Raw genomic sequence first — 17900 nt, forward strand, 5'->3', positions numbered from 1 at the left:
CCTCTGTTTTTGTTGTTTTGTTATAAGCAAAATAATTAAAAAATATGTTAAATTAAAAGTCACATTTTGCCCTATTCATTGAGGAATGTCAGTCATACACTACAACCATAATGTTGTGAGTATAACTTGGATGTGTAATTTATGAAATGATGGAGATGAGACGTATGTTTTCCTCATCTGTTATGTGGTCACTACTTCAATAAGTATTATTTAAATAATATCTGTGTACAAAATGAGCACCTGCACTCTTTCTGTCCTGATGGCATGTATAACAGAGGTGCCTCACAGATTACCAAATGTAGTAGATATTTTCTGCAATGCTATGCATGTTTGCTGCCAGTGCACTTGCAATTTACCAAATGCTTCATGCACAACTATAATTCGTACTAGATTTTGTATAACACAATCACAAATTAACATCCTTTAATGGCAGAGGGTTCAATAACTTCCCTGTATCCGACCACTGTGCAATTTTGGAAGTACTGCATAATTGAACCAATAATGGTAGTTCACCTGCTCCTTCCCAATCAACTCCCCATGCTATTATACGTCTGTGGAGGTTGATAATGAGTGATTTGCAATGTTAGTTATCTTAAGTCCTAAAATGTACGTGTTTCATTTGTTGTCAAGATAAACTACACGTTTCTAATTAGCAGGCAGATTAGCGCATATTCCAGATGTTTATTAAGGTAACTGCTAAGTAGATTTATTTCCATTTTGTGAAAGAAACTACCTTCTTCTATGTTCTTATGGGCTTGATGCAAAACAAAAATGGCACACTTATGCACAGTGTATTGCCTTTCAGTTAGGCAATGTGCAGGCTGTACCCACTACCATAGGATGACAACTCCAACTTTCTAGTAACCATGATGCCTCCTGTATGGGGAAATACAGTCCCATAATTAATTCCCAATACAAAGGCTGGGGTTATTGACAAGTAATGCTCTATGTAAGACCACCAGTGCGAAATAGGATGCCACGACCATCACCGGAAGTATGAACTCTCAGACTATAACACCCAGGTATGGGTGAATGAATTTATGGGACACTCTTCTAACTCAGTTCAAAGCTACCTTCCTCAGGTAGCAGAATTTATAGATCAGCACTTGGATGGTCTACACGTCATATTCACCAAGTAATCGGCAGTATCTTAGTCTCACTGATATGCATTGGGTGAATCCATTACCAATACATATGCACATCAAGTGTACTGGAGCATTTCGTGTTGTCGAAAGACTGTGAAAATATAGTGTTTGCAATTAGTGCCATTTCAGTTCTACTGATCAAGTCTCTAGCTTTACTCATGCCTTATTCGTCATTAGGACCATATTACTGTCTGCCCTGAACCTTTGCTAATTTGATTAAGTTTTAATTGACAGCATTTCCACTGGGAAACACTCTCTTGCTCTTCTTTGGAAAGAAGTGAATATTTTTTTTATGCTTCTGCCGAGTGTGTATCAAAGCCTTGCTATACTGAAATTATCTCCTGACATCGAATCACATTTCTACTGAAATATGTCTACCTCCTCTCCAGCATTTCTATATTCTGATGTGTTTATTACTTAGATTACACTACTCATCTCTAACCTCCCACCCAAGCCTATAAAATGAAAAACGATGTGTCTAACCTGATTTAGTTTATACTGCAGACCCTTTTGTAACTAAGTGAGCTAGGCAACACACCTCGGAGTGTATCATATCTCCTTCTGCCTTCCAATATTTTCTTGCTATTTATTTAGATGAAACTTGTAAAGAGCAACACCATCACCCCACAAGGACATCTGTGCACTACGGGCCCCATAAGGTCAGCAAAAGAGAAAAAATAGGGAACCATCCAGATGTGCTATGATTACAGCTATTGGGGAATAACCAATTTTCAACACCTTCCTATAATGTAGCAAGTAGCATTCCTTGTGCAACTGCTGGGGTATGGAATTCCATTTGTCAGCAGCTGCCAACCAGAAGACTCACCCACTAATAGTATAGAGTTGAAGCTGGGGCACCACAAGCAACTGATGACCCTTAGATCAAATACTGTACACAATGGTGAGCTACACTGTTAGCCAAACAAACGATTTTAAAAAAACCACGTGTTCTCTTGCTGAAAGCCATTGGAGAGCGGCTGATGCCTGTGAAACATGGTACTGAGCCCTGAAGCCCCAAAGCAAGTCTGGCAGCTATCAGCAGTGTTCTCCCACATAACATGGAAATGCAGCCAATTAGATACAATACACGATGTTCCTACTTCCGTTTGGTGGCTTTCAAAATTCCATGACTCGTTCTGTTACTGGAGATTTCTTGCTTTGAGTTTCAACGTCACTCTCTAGTTTTCTAGTTTTCATAACTGCTTTGTACATTTTTCTATGTTCTCTGAGGATCCAGCTGTCATCTGATGCTATAAAACCGACCACCTTCCTGCCTGCTTGCAATACCATTAACGCCTTAACCACGGCGGAAATTCTGCTGCGGTGCGGGTGTTCTAATAAGTGGGCGGGGCTGTGTCGGCCGTTGGCCGTTCGCAGCACTGGGGAGGGAGTGGGAGCACGGAAGGGGTTAAACATCACTGATGTGAACAGGACTTTCGACTAAGTTATGGAGTACATGACAGACCACCTCTTAACCCTAAAAACTTTAGCCAATATGTTTTATCTTACTTTCCTAGACTTCCTTATGCATCTGATCCTCTCAAAGTACATGGCTGTTTTGTAGGAGATTCCAACAGGACTGTATGAAATTAAAGTGGGTCTGAATTCATATTTGTAAACAAACTCAATATTTCTGCTTTTAAATCTTGAAAGTAAATTTCTTTGGTATTGAATCTCTAAATTAAAAAGGTATTCATTTATTTCTAAAAACACTACTTTAAAGAATGTAGAAATATTTGTTTGTCCTTTGATTATAGATATTCTTTGACAGGTATGGGAATGATTGAATCCCTTGAGTTCTTTGAGCAAGCAGCCACTATTATTTTGAATTTCTTCTTGTGCTTTATTGGCGTATCGAATGTTTTTAAAAAGTATATAAATCAACCCCTGTTGGGAATGGCCCTTTTTGCAGGGTTATCCCCCAACTTTTTGCTTCTTCCTCCCTTATTTTTCCTGACCCGTGGATGTTGGCAATAGGACTCTGGGCACTTTACCACTGCTGACCAGTATTAAAGTGCATATGCTGTCTGTATAAATTGTTATTGTGATTGGTTATCCATAATTGGCATATTTGTATTACCACAAAGTCCCTAGTAAAGTGGACTGAGTGTGCCAGGGCTAGTGATTCAAATGCTACTAGCGGGCCTGCAGCACTGATTGTGCCACTCACATGAGTAGCCCTAAAATGATGCCTCAGGCCTACCAACACGGTGCCTGGCTGCAGTTGCTAACTGCCATGCTGCCCTGGCCAGTGTCCCCACTGGCCGGGCCTAACCCTTCCCTTTCTGTACACATTTGACACCCCTATGGAAGGCCCTAAGTACCCTCCTGGGCAGGGTACAGTGTTTATGAAAGGTAGAGCATGTACTGTATGTGTGACATGCTCTGGTAGTGAATTACAGCCATTTTCGTTGTTCACTATTGCAAGGCTACCTGTTCTCCATAGGCCAGAATGGGTAGTTAGATTATTACATTTTATAATCCTAACTGACTCAGGGAACATGGTACACATTCGAGTTTAGTATGCCTGAACTCAGAATGATAAAATACATCTTTTAGTGAAGTTGGTTTTAACATTCTGTGTTTGAAAATACCACTTTTAGAAAGTAGGTATTTTCTTGCATAACTAGCCAAGCCTGCCTCTGCTAGGTTGTGTATTCCTTGTCTGGAGTTTGAGTGACAGGGCTAGGGGATTCCAGGAGACAGAATGAGTCCGCCCAGTGGTGAATAGAGAGAGCTGCATCTAGATGGGAGGAAGGAGTTGCACCTGGGACCTGAATAGGACTGTGCCTGCCCCCCACAGTGCTGGCTCCATCCCCTGTGGTGTGTCTGATGTCTCTGCCCTGCACTGTGAAAGGAGAGAAGGAATCATGTCAACAAAGTGCTCCAGGGCTGTGCTTTCCCTCCACGATGCTGGCTCCACCTTCTGTGGGGCGTCTGATGTTCCTGCCCTGCACTGGTAAGGGAAAGAAGTAGTCATGTCAACAGAGTGCTCCAGAACTGGTTTGCACTGGGCAAAATCCCCTCTGCCCTCAGAGGATAAAGGATTTTGGGGTATAAATATTGGGACCCTGGTCCCAAGAAATTAGATCATCCTGCAATCAAGAAGGAACCTCTGCCAAGGAGAAAGCTGGGAGACTGAAGAAGGAAGACTGTCCTGCTGTTGCTTTGCTGGACGGACCTGCAGTTACTTTGCTGCCAATGAGAGGGGAAGGACTGTGCTTTGTGCTGTGTCCCCTTGCTTGAAAGAATCTCCAAGGGCCTGTAGAAGAGCTGGCTCCCTGTTAAGAAGTCCCAGGAACAAAAGGACTTCACCCCCAGCTTCCCTGAACTCTGCTGAGAGAGTTCTGTCCTTCCTAGAGTGCTTGGGCCAGTTGTGGTGCCTCTGGAAGCTGTAACTGTGTTGGGAAGCTGGAAACCAAGATTTTAAAGACTTTCTGCAAGTTTTAACGCATTACTTGCTTGCGGAGTGCATCCCCTTCAGTGCGAGGAAATTCCCGCCGCTACGAAGGCCAAGATCGTCGCAGCACCTGTTGCCGCTGCCAGAGTCGTCGCATCCTTCGTTTGCGGGACGCACCAGTCCGGTGCGGGAAGATTACCATTGCTGCGAGTATCGTCGCAGAGCCTGTCGTCACTGCGAGAGTTGTCGCAGAGCCATCGCAAGAGGAGCTGCGAGAGGAGAAGATCGACGCTAAGCCACGCATCGTCACTCTATCGGAGATCGTCGCCGCCCCGAAGATCGTCGCATAGCTCCTTTTGCGAGCAGCTTTCACCGAAACCTGCGAACCAGAATCCACGCAAGGCATCGCATCTCTCCCCATACAAACCGGAGTCACTGCAACATGTGCGCTGCGTCCAGCGGGGCTGTCGCATCGCCTCCCCAGGGTCTCAGGAGTGACGCATCGCTTGCTTTTCAACGCTGCAGCTTTCACTTGGAACTTTTGTCGCATCTAAAGGTACTGTTGGCTAAAACGTGACGCAACTGTGGATTATTTTAACGCAACCGTAAGAACTCTTTTGAAACCATATTCTTGAACTGTGTATGTTCGATTTTTGTCTCATTTTGGTCTTGTGTAGTTTAGATTAAATACCTTTATTTTTCTAAACTGTTGTGGAGTCAGTTTGTGATGTTTTCACTGTGTTACTGTTAGTGTTGGTACAAATACTTAGCACATTGCCTTTGATAAGCCTGACTGCTCGTGCCAAGCTACCAAGGGGGTGAGCAGGGGTTATCTAAAGAGTGGTTCCTCCTTACCCTGACTAGAAGCAAGGTTTTTTACTTGGACAGTGGTACCTACCTCTGCCAACTAGAGACCCCCAGTTCTAACAACCCCCAACAATATTGATTACAAAATTTCAATTATCTCTACATAATGAAGATAATTATACATACACAATAAAAGATTTACTGTTCTTAGCTGCGCATCTGTTTGCCTTGACAGTATATATTATCGAGTTGGTAAACTTAGTGTACTAACTTGAGAAGACTTTAAAAGGTGGTTGAAATAAAACTTTTCAATCTAAATCCTTGTTATTACTTGTTGAGCATGTCCAACGACAAAGCTACGTATGTTTAGTATTGCGTTGCACATTCACCAAGGTTTTGAATTACGAACTAAAAACTATATTTGAAACTGCAAATATGGTCCTATGGTTGTGTTTTTCACTGATATTAGAAAATAAACGATCAAACAACAACTCAATGAAAGTTTCAAATTACAAAAATGTTTACACAATGCTTTTTGTTTCGAATATATCTGCCTTTGTGTAATTTTCACATGTTATGTAGTAAAGCAAATATGATTAATTAAAATCTGAATTATATAATAAAAGTATTCAACTGTTCTAACGCAAAGAAACAATTCAACACAAGAAACATATCACAAAAATCAGTGCAGCTACAACATGCTAACACTAAGGGGGAATGGTATGAGACACATAGTAAGCACCTGGCAAGCTTGCCGAACTATAAGTGTAACAGTGTGAAATGCTTGCGGTCCCCACACAGTGTTTAATATTGGTAATACAGTACTTAAGGAAAATAGCCTGCTTACCTGTCTGAAACAGCATGCCTCAGCCACACATGCAAATTGTTTTTATTCAACATATTTAACATGACCATTGCCATCATAAGCACGCTTTAAGGCAACTATGCATGCATGCACATAAATCTAAACAACCATTCCATCTTTAAAAAAAAAGAATAAAACCATCGTGTAAATTGACTTTCACATCTTTGTGAACTCCATTAAGACACAGAAGATTCAAATGTTACATGCAGGAAGTAATGTTCTTCCTAGGGGACTCACTGTTCGTGCTAGCTTCTATGGTTGTGTGTTTTTAGGGAACTAGGCCTTTGTTCTGTACGGCAGTCCCACTGGTTCTGGTCTTATATGGGCATGCGAAGTGGGTGAGTTTCAATTTATAATACATAAACATTAAAAAAAATGTAAGGCTTTCCAGCTGGATCCAGTTGGAATCCACATAAAACAAATGTTTTGGTATGATTAACTTCCTGAAAATTGGAATTATTTTATAGACCAAAGTTGATTAGGACTGCTGTACTGTACAAAAAGCATAGGCCAAAATCTGCATGTAGCATATCAACAATTTCCACCTATTGCATAGTAAAAAGATTGATCCATGACTTAATTCTAATATCTCTCCTAGTCATGCCTTACTGCCATACAGCGAGAAATGTATTTTCCATGTCATTATAGCTTCGTCCATGGAAAAGATTTATATTAGGTAAGTAAAAAAACATCTGGGTGAACACAGTAGAACCCTGACCTCTTTTCTTTATTTCAATATTTATTTTGACAAAACCGTACTTAACTGGACTAGATGTAAATTCATTACCCTCTCTATAGTTATCACATGCAGATAAAAGCATAGCTGAAGGGCGGGACTGTGTGGCCTTATGACAGGTGCTGAGTTATCAGCTCGGAAAGTGATGGTCTCTATTTATGTGCACAGGCATTACAGGAGAAGATCCCGACACTGCCCAAATGTCTCATATAAATCCTATCAAGCAGTGTAATTATTAAGAGGGCATGACCGCTGAAACTTGGTTATGACGATGCTGCAGAAATTGATTGTGGCATGGGTCACTAGCAAGCCAAATGGCACAAACGCTGGATGTCTATGCTGTGTAATATGGTTACCTATGTGGAGGGCTCAAAATCAACTTCTCATATGGAAGAAAGCATGTTACGGTACTTTTGATATATGAGAATTGATTCATTGAATTTTGTTTGCTCACGAGCTCTGCTTAGCTACGAAGTAATGTGGTCTTATATTATGTACTTTAGGGAATTGTATAAAGAGACCCATGTGCTGACCATCTTAGTTAGAGTGACAGTTTCCCAAACTGAAAAGATGAAGTCTAGTGACAAGTGTCCATCATTTGACTGCAGTAATGTGTGTCTGGTTGAGAGAGTGGACCCTCGGCCATTGTGCGCCACATCACCACCCTGCTGAATCTTTCTAATTAGGGTTCTCTAGGTGTCTACAACTACACATTCTAAAATATTACTTCCATAAAGCAGATTGGATCTGTTTTCGGGTGACTTTGCTCCAACTCTGCCCTCATTACTGTTGTAAAGTAATCAATCTGACGTAGAACTTACCTGTCACTGTAGGCAGCTGTTGCGGCTGTGGCAGGCTGGGCATACCGGTAGGCAGCATAACCACCCTAGAAAACAAAACTGGCACTTTAGTCTGACTGTGGCGGAAAAAGCACTACCTGTGCTGTAGGCGCCAATGTGTTTGTCAGTTAGGTTCATGCTAGGATGCCCCAGGGTTAGACAGATGTTGCACATTAAAACTTTACTGGCTTGTTAAATGAAGTTTAGCACAAAACACATTTCGTTAATTGCTTTGCATCAAGAAGCAAAAGTTCAAATTCGCACACATTTCTATTGAAGTGGAGAAGTTATAGTCAGGAGAATCATATGCCAGTGCTTGATGCAGGGACATAAAACAGCAATTTCAGCAATCTGAACATACTTCAAGTTGCTTATTGTCTCAGAGGCTCTGTTGCGTAAATTATAGGTTTACATTGCAGATAAAATTCCTTAGCGCCGATGTACAATTATTAAATTGCTTTTTTGAACCTGTATCAGTATCAAAACGGTTCAAGTTGTGAATTGATTAATATTTGAAAATCTAACTGTTGTCAAGCAGCACTTGTCAAATTAACATTCAGTTGGCTGTAGCAGTAATTGCAGCAGTTTAATTAAGCAAACAGGACAAACAAACGCAGATATCTGAAAGGGATTGTGAGCAGCGATGCATTCCTTTTCAAACTGTGAGAACAGCAGAGCCTCCCGCTCAGTGGACCACTGAGCGACATCAACCATTTCACCATGATTTCAGCATACCAATTAAGAAGCGGGGTCCGGTGTCCACTGACAACGTAAACAACATTTGTGCTCCAATTAAAACCTACCACCCCATAATGCGGGTGGGGTGGAATATTCTCCTGGGATGTTTTGCAACATTATTACTGAGAAACTAAAGTTAGAAATGTATGATGTATGTCAATGATTTCAAACTCTGGTTCAATTGAGGTCAATATAGAACTTTATATACCTAAACATGGCAATTGTCTAGTAATGGGTTGCATGCATGTAGATTAAGTATGAATGTCCATAAGAGCACATGACGTGAAGCTTAAAGGGTCGCTAAGATTAATTGGCAAAACATAAATGTCTGTTTTAGCCCACCAGACATTCCCAAGATTAACTCAAAAAAAGATTGGAGGGTTGTGGAACTATCCAGGTCCTAAAGTGCGTAAATGAAGTGGAGTGTGGAGCTCTTTTAGATGTGCAACATTGGAATAGAAGTACAGCCCTCATTTTGGGTGCATGTCACATGGCATGAGGCTGTAATACTAAAATGGGTGCATTGCATGTTAATATTGTTGTCTTCATTTTCACTAGGACGCCGGTCCAAAGCCCCCTTAAAGGAAGGAGGAAGCCATAACAGTCCAGTGGTCAATATTTTGCATGGCCAATATTGATCTCATGGGTTTTGGAGTTTATTTAAATACTGTGTACTGTATGTATGTGTGTGCTGTGCCTAATAGTGGATTTTATAAGGCGAATTAGTATTTTTTTCCAAAAGAAAAAGCTGAGTCAATTGTCATGATGATTTCAAGAGTGTGAGACGTTTATTTTGTTGCCCTAGCTTTTTACATGTAGTTGTCTTAGAGACTGATAAACAAACAAACAACAAGAACCTGATTAAGTATCAGTCAGGATGTTGGGTATTTTGTTCATTAACTATGTCAACTGTGTCATTTATTCACCTCCGCTAAATCAACATTCCTACAGGGAATGGATGTGCTTGGCATACTACCAAAAGGAGAGCAATCTATAATAAAGGAATGAAATGTACTATTAATTTGTTGTGACTATAAATGGTCATTTTGGAGGAAATTCTGGATCAAAGCCTAATATCACCTCTTTTCTCTGTTACTGTTATCTAAACTGCTTAATGTTTGAAGTCCCAGTCATGGTGTCCCCCTGTTCCTCACAGTCCTCGTGTGCTTGGAAGTGGAACAAATATATACACTAACACACGGTATATGCATATCTGTGAATATTATTAAATAATGTGTGCTCTAGGCAGAGTTCAACTGCTTAGGCAGTAGCTCTGCTCCAAAACATTTTTCAGGTGGATCTGCTTCATAAAATATGTTACCTATCATATATTATGTTACATTATCTTGTATTTCATTATGTTTTATTATGTTATTTGATGTAATTATGCTATAAAGTATTTTTAATTAGTATAATGCTCCCAAAGGCCAAACTCAGTGTTTTCCAGAATGTGCATTTATTGTCAGAACAGGAGTGCTTTAGATATATTTGTTTGTTTCCGAGGACTAGTTCAGAGATTTCCATGATCTTGTCATTAGAGAGTCAACATCAAATATTGCTTGACCTCTCCTTTGCTTCAGTCTGCTTCTTTTAGCTGGGGGTGTTTTGTTTCCATGGACTTCATGGTCATTGTTGAATCTGAATGCTCAATTCTCTCTCATAAATGTTGTTGTCATTATGAGTACTTCCCCTGACTGATACAAATTATTTTCACCAGTATGCTCCATTTATCTATAAATCAAGGCCAAATGGAGCAGGAATAGCTTGACATGCTTAACTGTATTCTTTGTAAGCGGTTAGTGATACTTTACTCTGTAGTTTTCTGGATATAATATGCGTAGCTGATGGAGTGTTGCTGTACTCTGTGTTTGAAATTATCACAGTTCCATATTAACCTAAAAGGGTGGGTATAGCCTTCCAAGTTTAATTCGAAATAACATATGGAACACATCTCGATTGCAATGTCTGGATTATGAAAAAAAGTTAACCAGTGTTGGTGTAGATCCTAGTTATTTCATAGGTGTTAAACGGAACCGTATTTGGAGGATCTTCAATTGCTTCAATTTAGAGTTAGGGTTTGTTGGTCAATATGTTTTCTTCACTAAGGGATTCTGCTATTGAACAAGCCCATTCTTTGTTGTACTACTTTCCCCACTTTCTTTGTTTTAGTATTGGTCTACAAATAGTGAGTATTAAGTAAGGGTGTACTCCAGTAAGTAGTCTCATAATTTTATCGATAATAACAGGATAGAACGTCAGGAACAATTGGCATCTCCTCCGCCTGCTCTTCAACTCCCAACATCCCCACGTTACACCCAACTTCACCTCAATCACCATTTCACATTCCAACTCCGTCATACACTCCTGCATTCCATTTCCCAACTACCAACACCCTGCATGTTCTATCAAGCTGCCACACATTTCCTTTCTTTCAACAAAATTACTTTCAGTTCCCTCCCCTACTAACAAACTGAATACCAGCATATACTTAACCCAATAAATCCCGCAATACTAATTAAATACCCAAATTTCAGTAATCCACAGAATCCTAGATACACTGTATAAGACCTTAAAGTATAACCTACAACTAAGTAAACAACAAACATTTCCTAGCTTAATACATAATTCTTATAATGAACTGTAATCTACGTACACTTGTACCATCATCTCTCACCATCATGCTAACTTGCTCCTTGTTTCTTAGTCCAGACAATTCATCTGCAAAATTGAGCAACTCCTTATTACAGACATCCAGAAATACATTGTCCTTCCCATCATCATCCTCTCTACTGCTTCCCTTAATGTTATCTTAGCAATTTCTTCAGCGCACATATACCCTAAGGTGTCTTGGCACTGTCTAATTCTGAGTAGGAAGGAGCCTAGTTGATAAAGAGACACGTTTTTAGCTCTTTTCTGAAGGCGATGAGGGTGGGCAGAGCTCTGGTGTGGGATAGTAGGCTGTTCCAAAGATTAGTAGGTCTGACAACAAAATGTCTGCCTCCCCTACAGTTTGTAAGATCTAGGAGTGGTCATGAGGTTCCCCCTAGTGATTACAGCTGCCTACCAGGTATGTATATCTGAAAGGAATGTTTCAAAAGCGCAGAGCCAATATTGTACAATGCCTTGTAGGCTATGCACAGAGCCTTAAATGTGATGCTTCTTCTTACTGGAAGCCAGTGCAACTGCCGAACTTCTTTGGCTACCAAATTGAATTTAGGGGTCCCCAAGAGAATCCTGGCAGGTGCATTCTGCACCATCTGGAGCCTATTATGTTTTTTTTCCTGCATATTATCATAAAGTCAGTTGCAGTAATTCAGCTAAGAAAGGATCAGTGCTGTGGTTACTGTCTTTCTCGCCTCTACTCGTATAAAAGGGAAGAGTTGTTTTAATCATTCTTTGTATGTAAAAACAAGAGATCAGAGAGTTGACTTGAGGTTTGAACTTTAACTTTTCATCTATTATCACACCCAGATTTTTTGCTTTTGTAGCTGGGATAGGGGGAGATCCCAGTCCTTTCGGCCACCAGCTAGACGACCAGAGAGACAATTGCTTACCTCTGGTTTACTTGAGTTGAGTTTAAGGCAGTGTACGGAAATCCAAGAGCTGATAGCCAGCATACCATCATGGAAAGTGTCCGAGACCGGAGTATCGTATTTAAAAATGTACAGAACAATTTGGAGAGTCATCAGCATAGGAAGTTAACACAAGGCCAAAGGATTGGACTAAGAGAGCCAACTCAGCAACATAAATGTTGAACAGAGTTGGACAGATAGATGAGCCCTGCAGAACCCCACAGGCGAGAGAGAAAGTAGCTGATTCAAAGTTGCCCAGAACTAGTGATTGTGATCTATCCGTAAGAAAAGATGGCAGCAGGGATTTAGCCCTATTGTTAATGCCCAATGGTACGGTTGATCAACATCCAATGGTCAACCATATCAAATGTTGCTGATAGGTCAAGGAGAATAAGTGCTGCAGCTCCAATTATGTCGAGTGCAACTCTTATCTCTTGTGTGGGGTTAATCAGTTCTGTCTGGGTACTATGTCCTGAACAGAAACCAAATTGTGTCTCATCCAGCAATTGGTTATCTTGAATATATTGTGTGAGCTGGCTATTCATTACTTTTTCTGAGAGTTGGCGGGCAGAGGTAGGATCGAAATGGGCCAGTAATTGCTGGGGTCAACTGGGTTTAGATTTGGTATTTTTATAAGCGTAAGAATGGAGGTCCTTTACCACTGAGTGGGGAAACTCCTGAAATAAGAGTATTGTAGATGGCTGCCAGATCTGCACCTATCAAGTCTAGGAAAAGTTTCATAACCATGGGGCGGCACGGGTCATAAGATAAGCCAGAATTAGCCTTGCTCGCCATGGTGGCTTTCACAATCTGTTACACCTTTCTACCTGACCATTTGCTCTGGATGGTATTGTAGTATGTTTTATTCCTGATGCCAAAAAGAATTCCTTCATCCTTCCCAAAAGAAATTGTACCCCATTATCTTTTACAGCTCCTCCAGGAATACCTTCTCTCACAAAGATATCCTTCATTAACTTAATCTGCACATAAGTAGTAACACTTCCTACCATTTGTACTTCTAGCTATTTTGACAAATAGTCAACAAGAACAAAAGCATATGATTCCTTCTCTGATAAAGTTGAAAAAGGTCCCATTCCACCTTCCTTCATGGTCCATCCAATATCTCCACCCTTCAACTGCCACCATACCAGGATCCTTTTTCATTGCATTAGCCAAAAGACTGAAACTATCATGCCTATAACTAAATATATTTTTCTGTCTCATAGGGTCATTATTTCTTACATCGTGCTCATTTTGTGTGCTACTCTGTTTGTCAATTTTCTCAACACTCTTATTAATTTTTAATAGCACACACTGATATTATAGTACTAATTACATAACACTAAGAAGTGGTTACTTAAGTTTATTGCAAATAACAGGAAGGAGCGTCAGGAACAATTGGCATCTCCTCCAGTCGTGTTTCAACTGCCAACCACCCTGTTACACCCGACATCACCTCACTCACCATTCCACATTCCGGCCCCTGTCACACACTCCTGCATTCCATCTTCCTGCTACCACACACCTTACATTTTCTATCAAGCTCTACCACAGGACTTCTGACATTCATGTTGTTTAGTAGATATTAATTAATCTTTTATAACTTTAGCAGTCTTTTGCCTTTTAGGGATTTTCATAATTCTAATACATCCCTAGCTCCTGTCAGTTTTAAATCAGACTTCATTCTCTGTCAGTGTTACACATTTATGTGCACTATTTTTGCTCTTGAAATATATTAATATTAATTATCTCTCCCCCAGTAGTTTCAGTTTACCAATATATAGACATTGGATCACTAAACACACTCTCCTACTACAGTATACATCAAAGTGCACTTTGAATCATTGTTGCATTGATGCATTGCTAAAATAAGGGTCAATCTACCATATTAAGCAGATGGCAAATTCTGAAAAAATCCCTTGAGATGCCTCTTTCTATTTAGCAAATGGACAAAACATAAACATCTATCTTCTGTCCCCTCATGCTTACTCATATTCGATTTTTTCGTTTGGTATCTATGTAATATACTAACGCGCACGACTACTCATGAGTGTCCCGGCGCGATGACTTAAGGGGGAGCAGAGAACTAACAGATAAAAAGATGCGTTTTGAGACTTTTCTTAAAAGCCGCCAGATCTTCAATAGTGCGAAGAGCCAGGGGAAGGGCATTCCATGCTACCTCCGCCTTCCAGGACAGAGACCTGCCGCCCTGCCACCCTGCCCCTGGAATTGAAAACAGGGACACATTGCTAACCGGAGAGATGCCGATCGCAACAGTCTAGAGGGGATGTAGAAAGCAAAACGCTTTTGCAGATAAGATGGACCAGTGCCATGAAAGGCGCGATGGGCTAGGACCAGCGATTTGAACTTCACCCGTTCCGCCACAGGCAGCCAGTGAAGTGAGCTCAGATGATGCTACACGCTATGTCTGGCAGAGATGCCCAATAGAAGTCTAGATGCCGAGTTCTGAACAACCTGCAACTTTTTGATCAGGTAAGCAGGAATACCAAAGAAAAGAGCATTGGCATAGTCCAGCCGAGACAGGATGAGGGCACATGTGACCGTTTCTCTTGCTGCCTGCAGCAAGAGAGGAAAACATTTCCTCAAAGTCTTGAGCAGGCCAAAGCAGGTACCGGTCAACTTCAAAATGTGAACCGAGAAGGAGAGACCCTCATCAAACCAGACCCCCAGGGTCTTCGTTGGCTTCCCAACAGAGGATGGCAGGGGGAGGTCAGGTGGCCACAAAGTCTCCCTAAACCTAGGCGGGAATTTGCCAAACAGCAAAATATCCGATTTCTCCTTGTTACATTTTAATTGTGCTCCTGAAAGCCACCCAAAGACGCAGGAGAGACAGTGATGAACTAGAGTGACCGAATTGTCATCCATGTCCCAAGTGAAGTGTAACTGGGTATCATCAGCATATGCCATCACCTTTGCCCCCAAACTCTCAGCCAGATAGACCAGTGAGGTCACATAGATATTAAAAAGAAGGGGACTGAGAGAATACTCCTGAGGGACTCCTGTTGTAACAGTCTGATAGAGAGAGGCCGAAGGTGGTAGCCAGATCTGCTGGGCCCGACCTTCAAGAAAGGACCTAAGCCAGTTCCAGGCCGACCTTGACTCCCCTATCCTGGCCAAACGCGAGAGAAGAAGAAAGTGGGGAGCAGTATTGAACGCCGCCGAGAGGTCAAGCAAAATCAATGCTGCCCTCCCGCCGGCGTCCAGGCACTCCCAAATGGCCTCCACCAGCACAGATTCCGTGCTATGAGCTGCATGGAACCAAGACTGAGCGGGATGCTGCTGACCCTCACTTTCGTCAAAATCCATAAGTTGTTTAGTTATAACCTTCTCACACACTTTGACCAGACCTGGTAGGGGAGAAATAGGCCTGTAATTACCAGGGCTGTGTGTGTCTAGTGAAGGCTTTTTTAGTAGTACTATGTTACCTGGTAGCCTTTTGAGACAGCTGCTATATATGGACAATTGTACATGAGCCTCAAATAAGTGGAAGGGTCATATTAGAACAAACTGGGTTTAAAGGATGAGTCCACAACCAATGTTCCTCCTTTAAACTTCCTGGTTTTGCAATTCTTCACATAGCTCTAATCTTAAGACTTTAATCATTAAAGTTTTCTTGAGATGGAGGGCAATGAAGTTTGCTCTCATGCTTGGTGTTCCTAGGCCTAGGCACCCTGAAATGTCAGTGATCTGCCTTAATTTTTAAGTTACCTGATGATTTTGTTCATAGATCACGTGCAAGCAGGGTGACTGTAATTTTCTTGCCTGATGTGGTTTCGAGAGACCAAGTGTGTGGAGCAAAGACAGATCAGAGCCTGCAATCCAAGCATTGAATATGAAATAATATTTACTGGACCCACTCATCATCATCATCCAAACTTGTGGTCTGATCCTGCACCATAAAGAGGGATTGAAACTACAATATAATACCAGTAACATTTTTCTTGTCACTGTCAGTTTTTTAAAGTTGAAAATGCTTAAGATACCTTTGAGCACAGAGAGAAATGTTAATGTTAAGTTAATGTATGTGAAGATTCACAGGTCTATCAATGAGAGTAAAATGTTAAAAACAGATCTGAAATTAAAATATAGAAAATGAATGCTACTTAGGAAGGAATATCTGCTACATAAATTTAATTTGCAGTTACCCAGCCTAAACTAAAACTGGTGAGTATTAAGGGCATTTCAAGAGGGAAATAACTTATAATTCATATTTGACCTGCACAATGATAAGATTGTGTTATGAATTCAGAGTTAGCTTACTTTTGATATGGGTATGTATCTCAGAAATCCTCTTGTGCTATTTATTTTTCTTTATTGACTAATGGCAATATTCTGAGAATATAATAATGTTAGAAGTTACAGATGAACAATAATTCTGTCAGTCTACATTATCCAATGTTCCTTTCTGACAATGAATAATGTTTAAAAGAACAAAAATGATGGGTGGAATTCTGGGTATGTATCTCAGAAATCCTCTTGTGCTATTTATTTTTCTTTATTGACTAATGGCAATATTCTGAGAATATAATAATGTTAGAAGTTACAGATGAACAATAATTCTGTCAGTCTACATTATCCAAAGTTCCTTTCTGACAATGAATAATGTTTAAAACAACAAAAATGATGGGTGGAATTCTTGCTAAAGTCTCAGCCACTAGCAATTATCCATGATTTTTGATCGTTTGTTTAAGTTGGTGAAATAAAGCCTTAGTGAGTTTGATAAGGAACGAATGAGAATATGACAGACACACGAATGGATAAAAATGCTCTCAAAAGTAAAGAACAATGTGCCTCAATACTAACTTATATTGTCTGGCCAATATGTTACCTGCTTGGTCATTTAACTAAATTGTGAATTGATTATCTGATTTATTGTTGCTTGGTGAGCCTTTCCTCCTATTTCATCTAACCTGTATATTCTCATACTCACAGTTATCGCATAGTTGCTTATATCATTCATCAGTAATTTATGGTATTATTCACCTGTTGACAGGAAGCTGACGAATACAATTCATATTGTCCCCTATGCATACATCTTGGCATTTGTAGCCTACCAAAGGTGTTTGGGGGCTTCTAGATAGTGAAGACATATTTCTTCATAAAGAAGACTCAGTTGTTGGGAGGTACTCTCCTGGGGATCTGATGAAAGGTGCCATTCCAAGTGGGGGGCACGTGCTTCCAGTTGGGCAATATGAAAGGAGCGAGCATGCTCCTGTGCCCTATTACGTCCCTCAGCAAATCCCCATATAATCACCTTGCTAGCAGCCCATAGGGTGCTAATCTGCATGACCGAGCCCTCGTTGCAGCGGAAATAAGCTTGAAGTTCAGCAGTAAGAGTTTGAACAAAAGCATCATCCTGAGGGTACCAGGCACGAAGATGGACATAGAGGTTCCGAGATAAGGAGAAGAGGGGAATGATCCAAAATCCCGTGAGAAAGAATTCGAATTTGTGAGATAACTCGGCATTGTGAAGTGAGTAAAAAGATAAGATCTCTTCGTAAGTGGGTATGATAGGCCACAGAGGTATGTGTGAATTGACGTTGTCTCAGGTGCCATGCCCTCCAGCCATCACAGAGGCCAAGATTGGGGGCCCAGCATGTAAGATGATGTGCACTGGCACATCTAGAGATGGTGAGAGACCCAGTGGTATCGAGCTTTGGGTAGGGTACTGCATTAAAGTCACCTCCAATCAATGAATGACACTGTGGAAGGTTTAAATGGAGTTTGGAGAGATCTCAGAGGTAGGTGCCAAGGTATGCAGGTGGTGCATGGACGCT

At 40.9% G+C, this 17900-nt stretch overlaps 1 protein-coding gene across 14 annotated transcripts in view; it reads right to left on the reverse strand.

Annotated features, from left to right (window-relative positions):
• The window catches only part of RBFOX1 (RNA binding fox-1 homolog 1), an 836688-nt gene that overhangs the window by 117734 nt on the left and 701054 nt on the right, over nucleotides 1–17900 (reverse strand). For all 14 annotated transcript variants that reach the window (XR_013601626.1, XM_078662952.1, XM_078662959.1 and 11 more), the window contains one exon: nucleotides 7775–7839. Coding sequence is in view for 13 of the 14 variants with exons in the window: in XM_078662952.1 (XP_078519078.1) it covers nucleotides 7775–7839 (65 nt within the window). In the remaining variant the exon portion in view is untranslated. The remainder of the gene's footprint in view (nucleotides 1–7774; nucleotides 7840–17900) is intronic.

Source organism: Lissotriton helveticus, chromosome 10 (genome assembly GCF_964261635.1).
Source record: "Lissotriton helveticus chromosome 10, aLisHel1.1, whole genome shotgun sequence".
Lineage (NCBI taxonomy): Eukaryota > Metazoa > Chordata > Amphibia > Caudata > Salamandridae > Lissotriton > Lissotriton helveticus.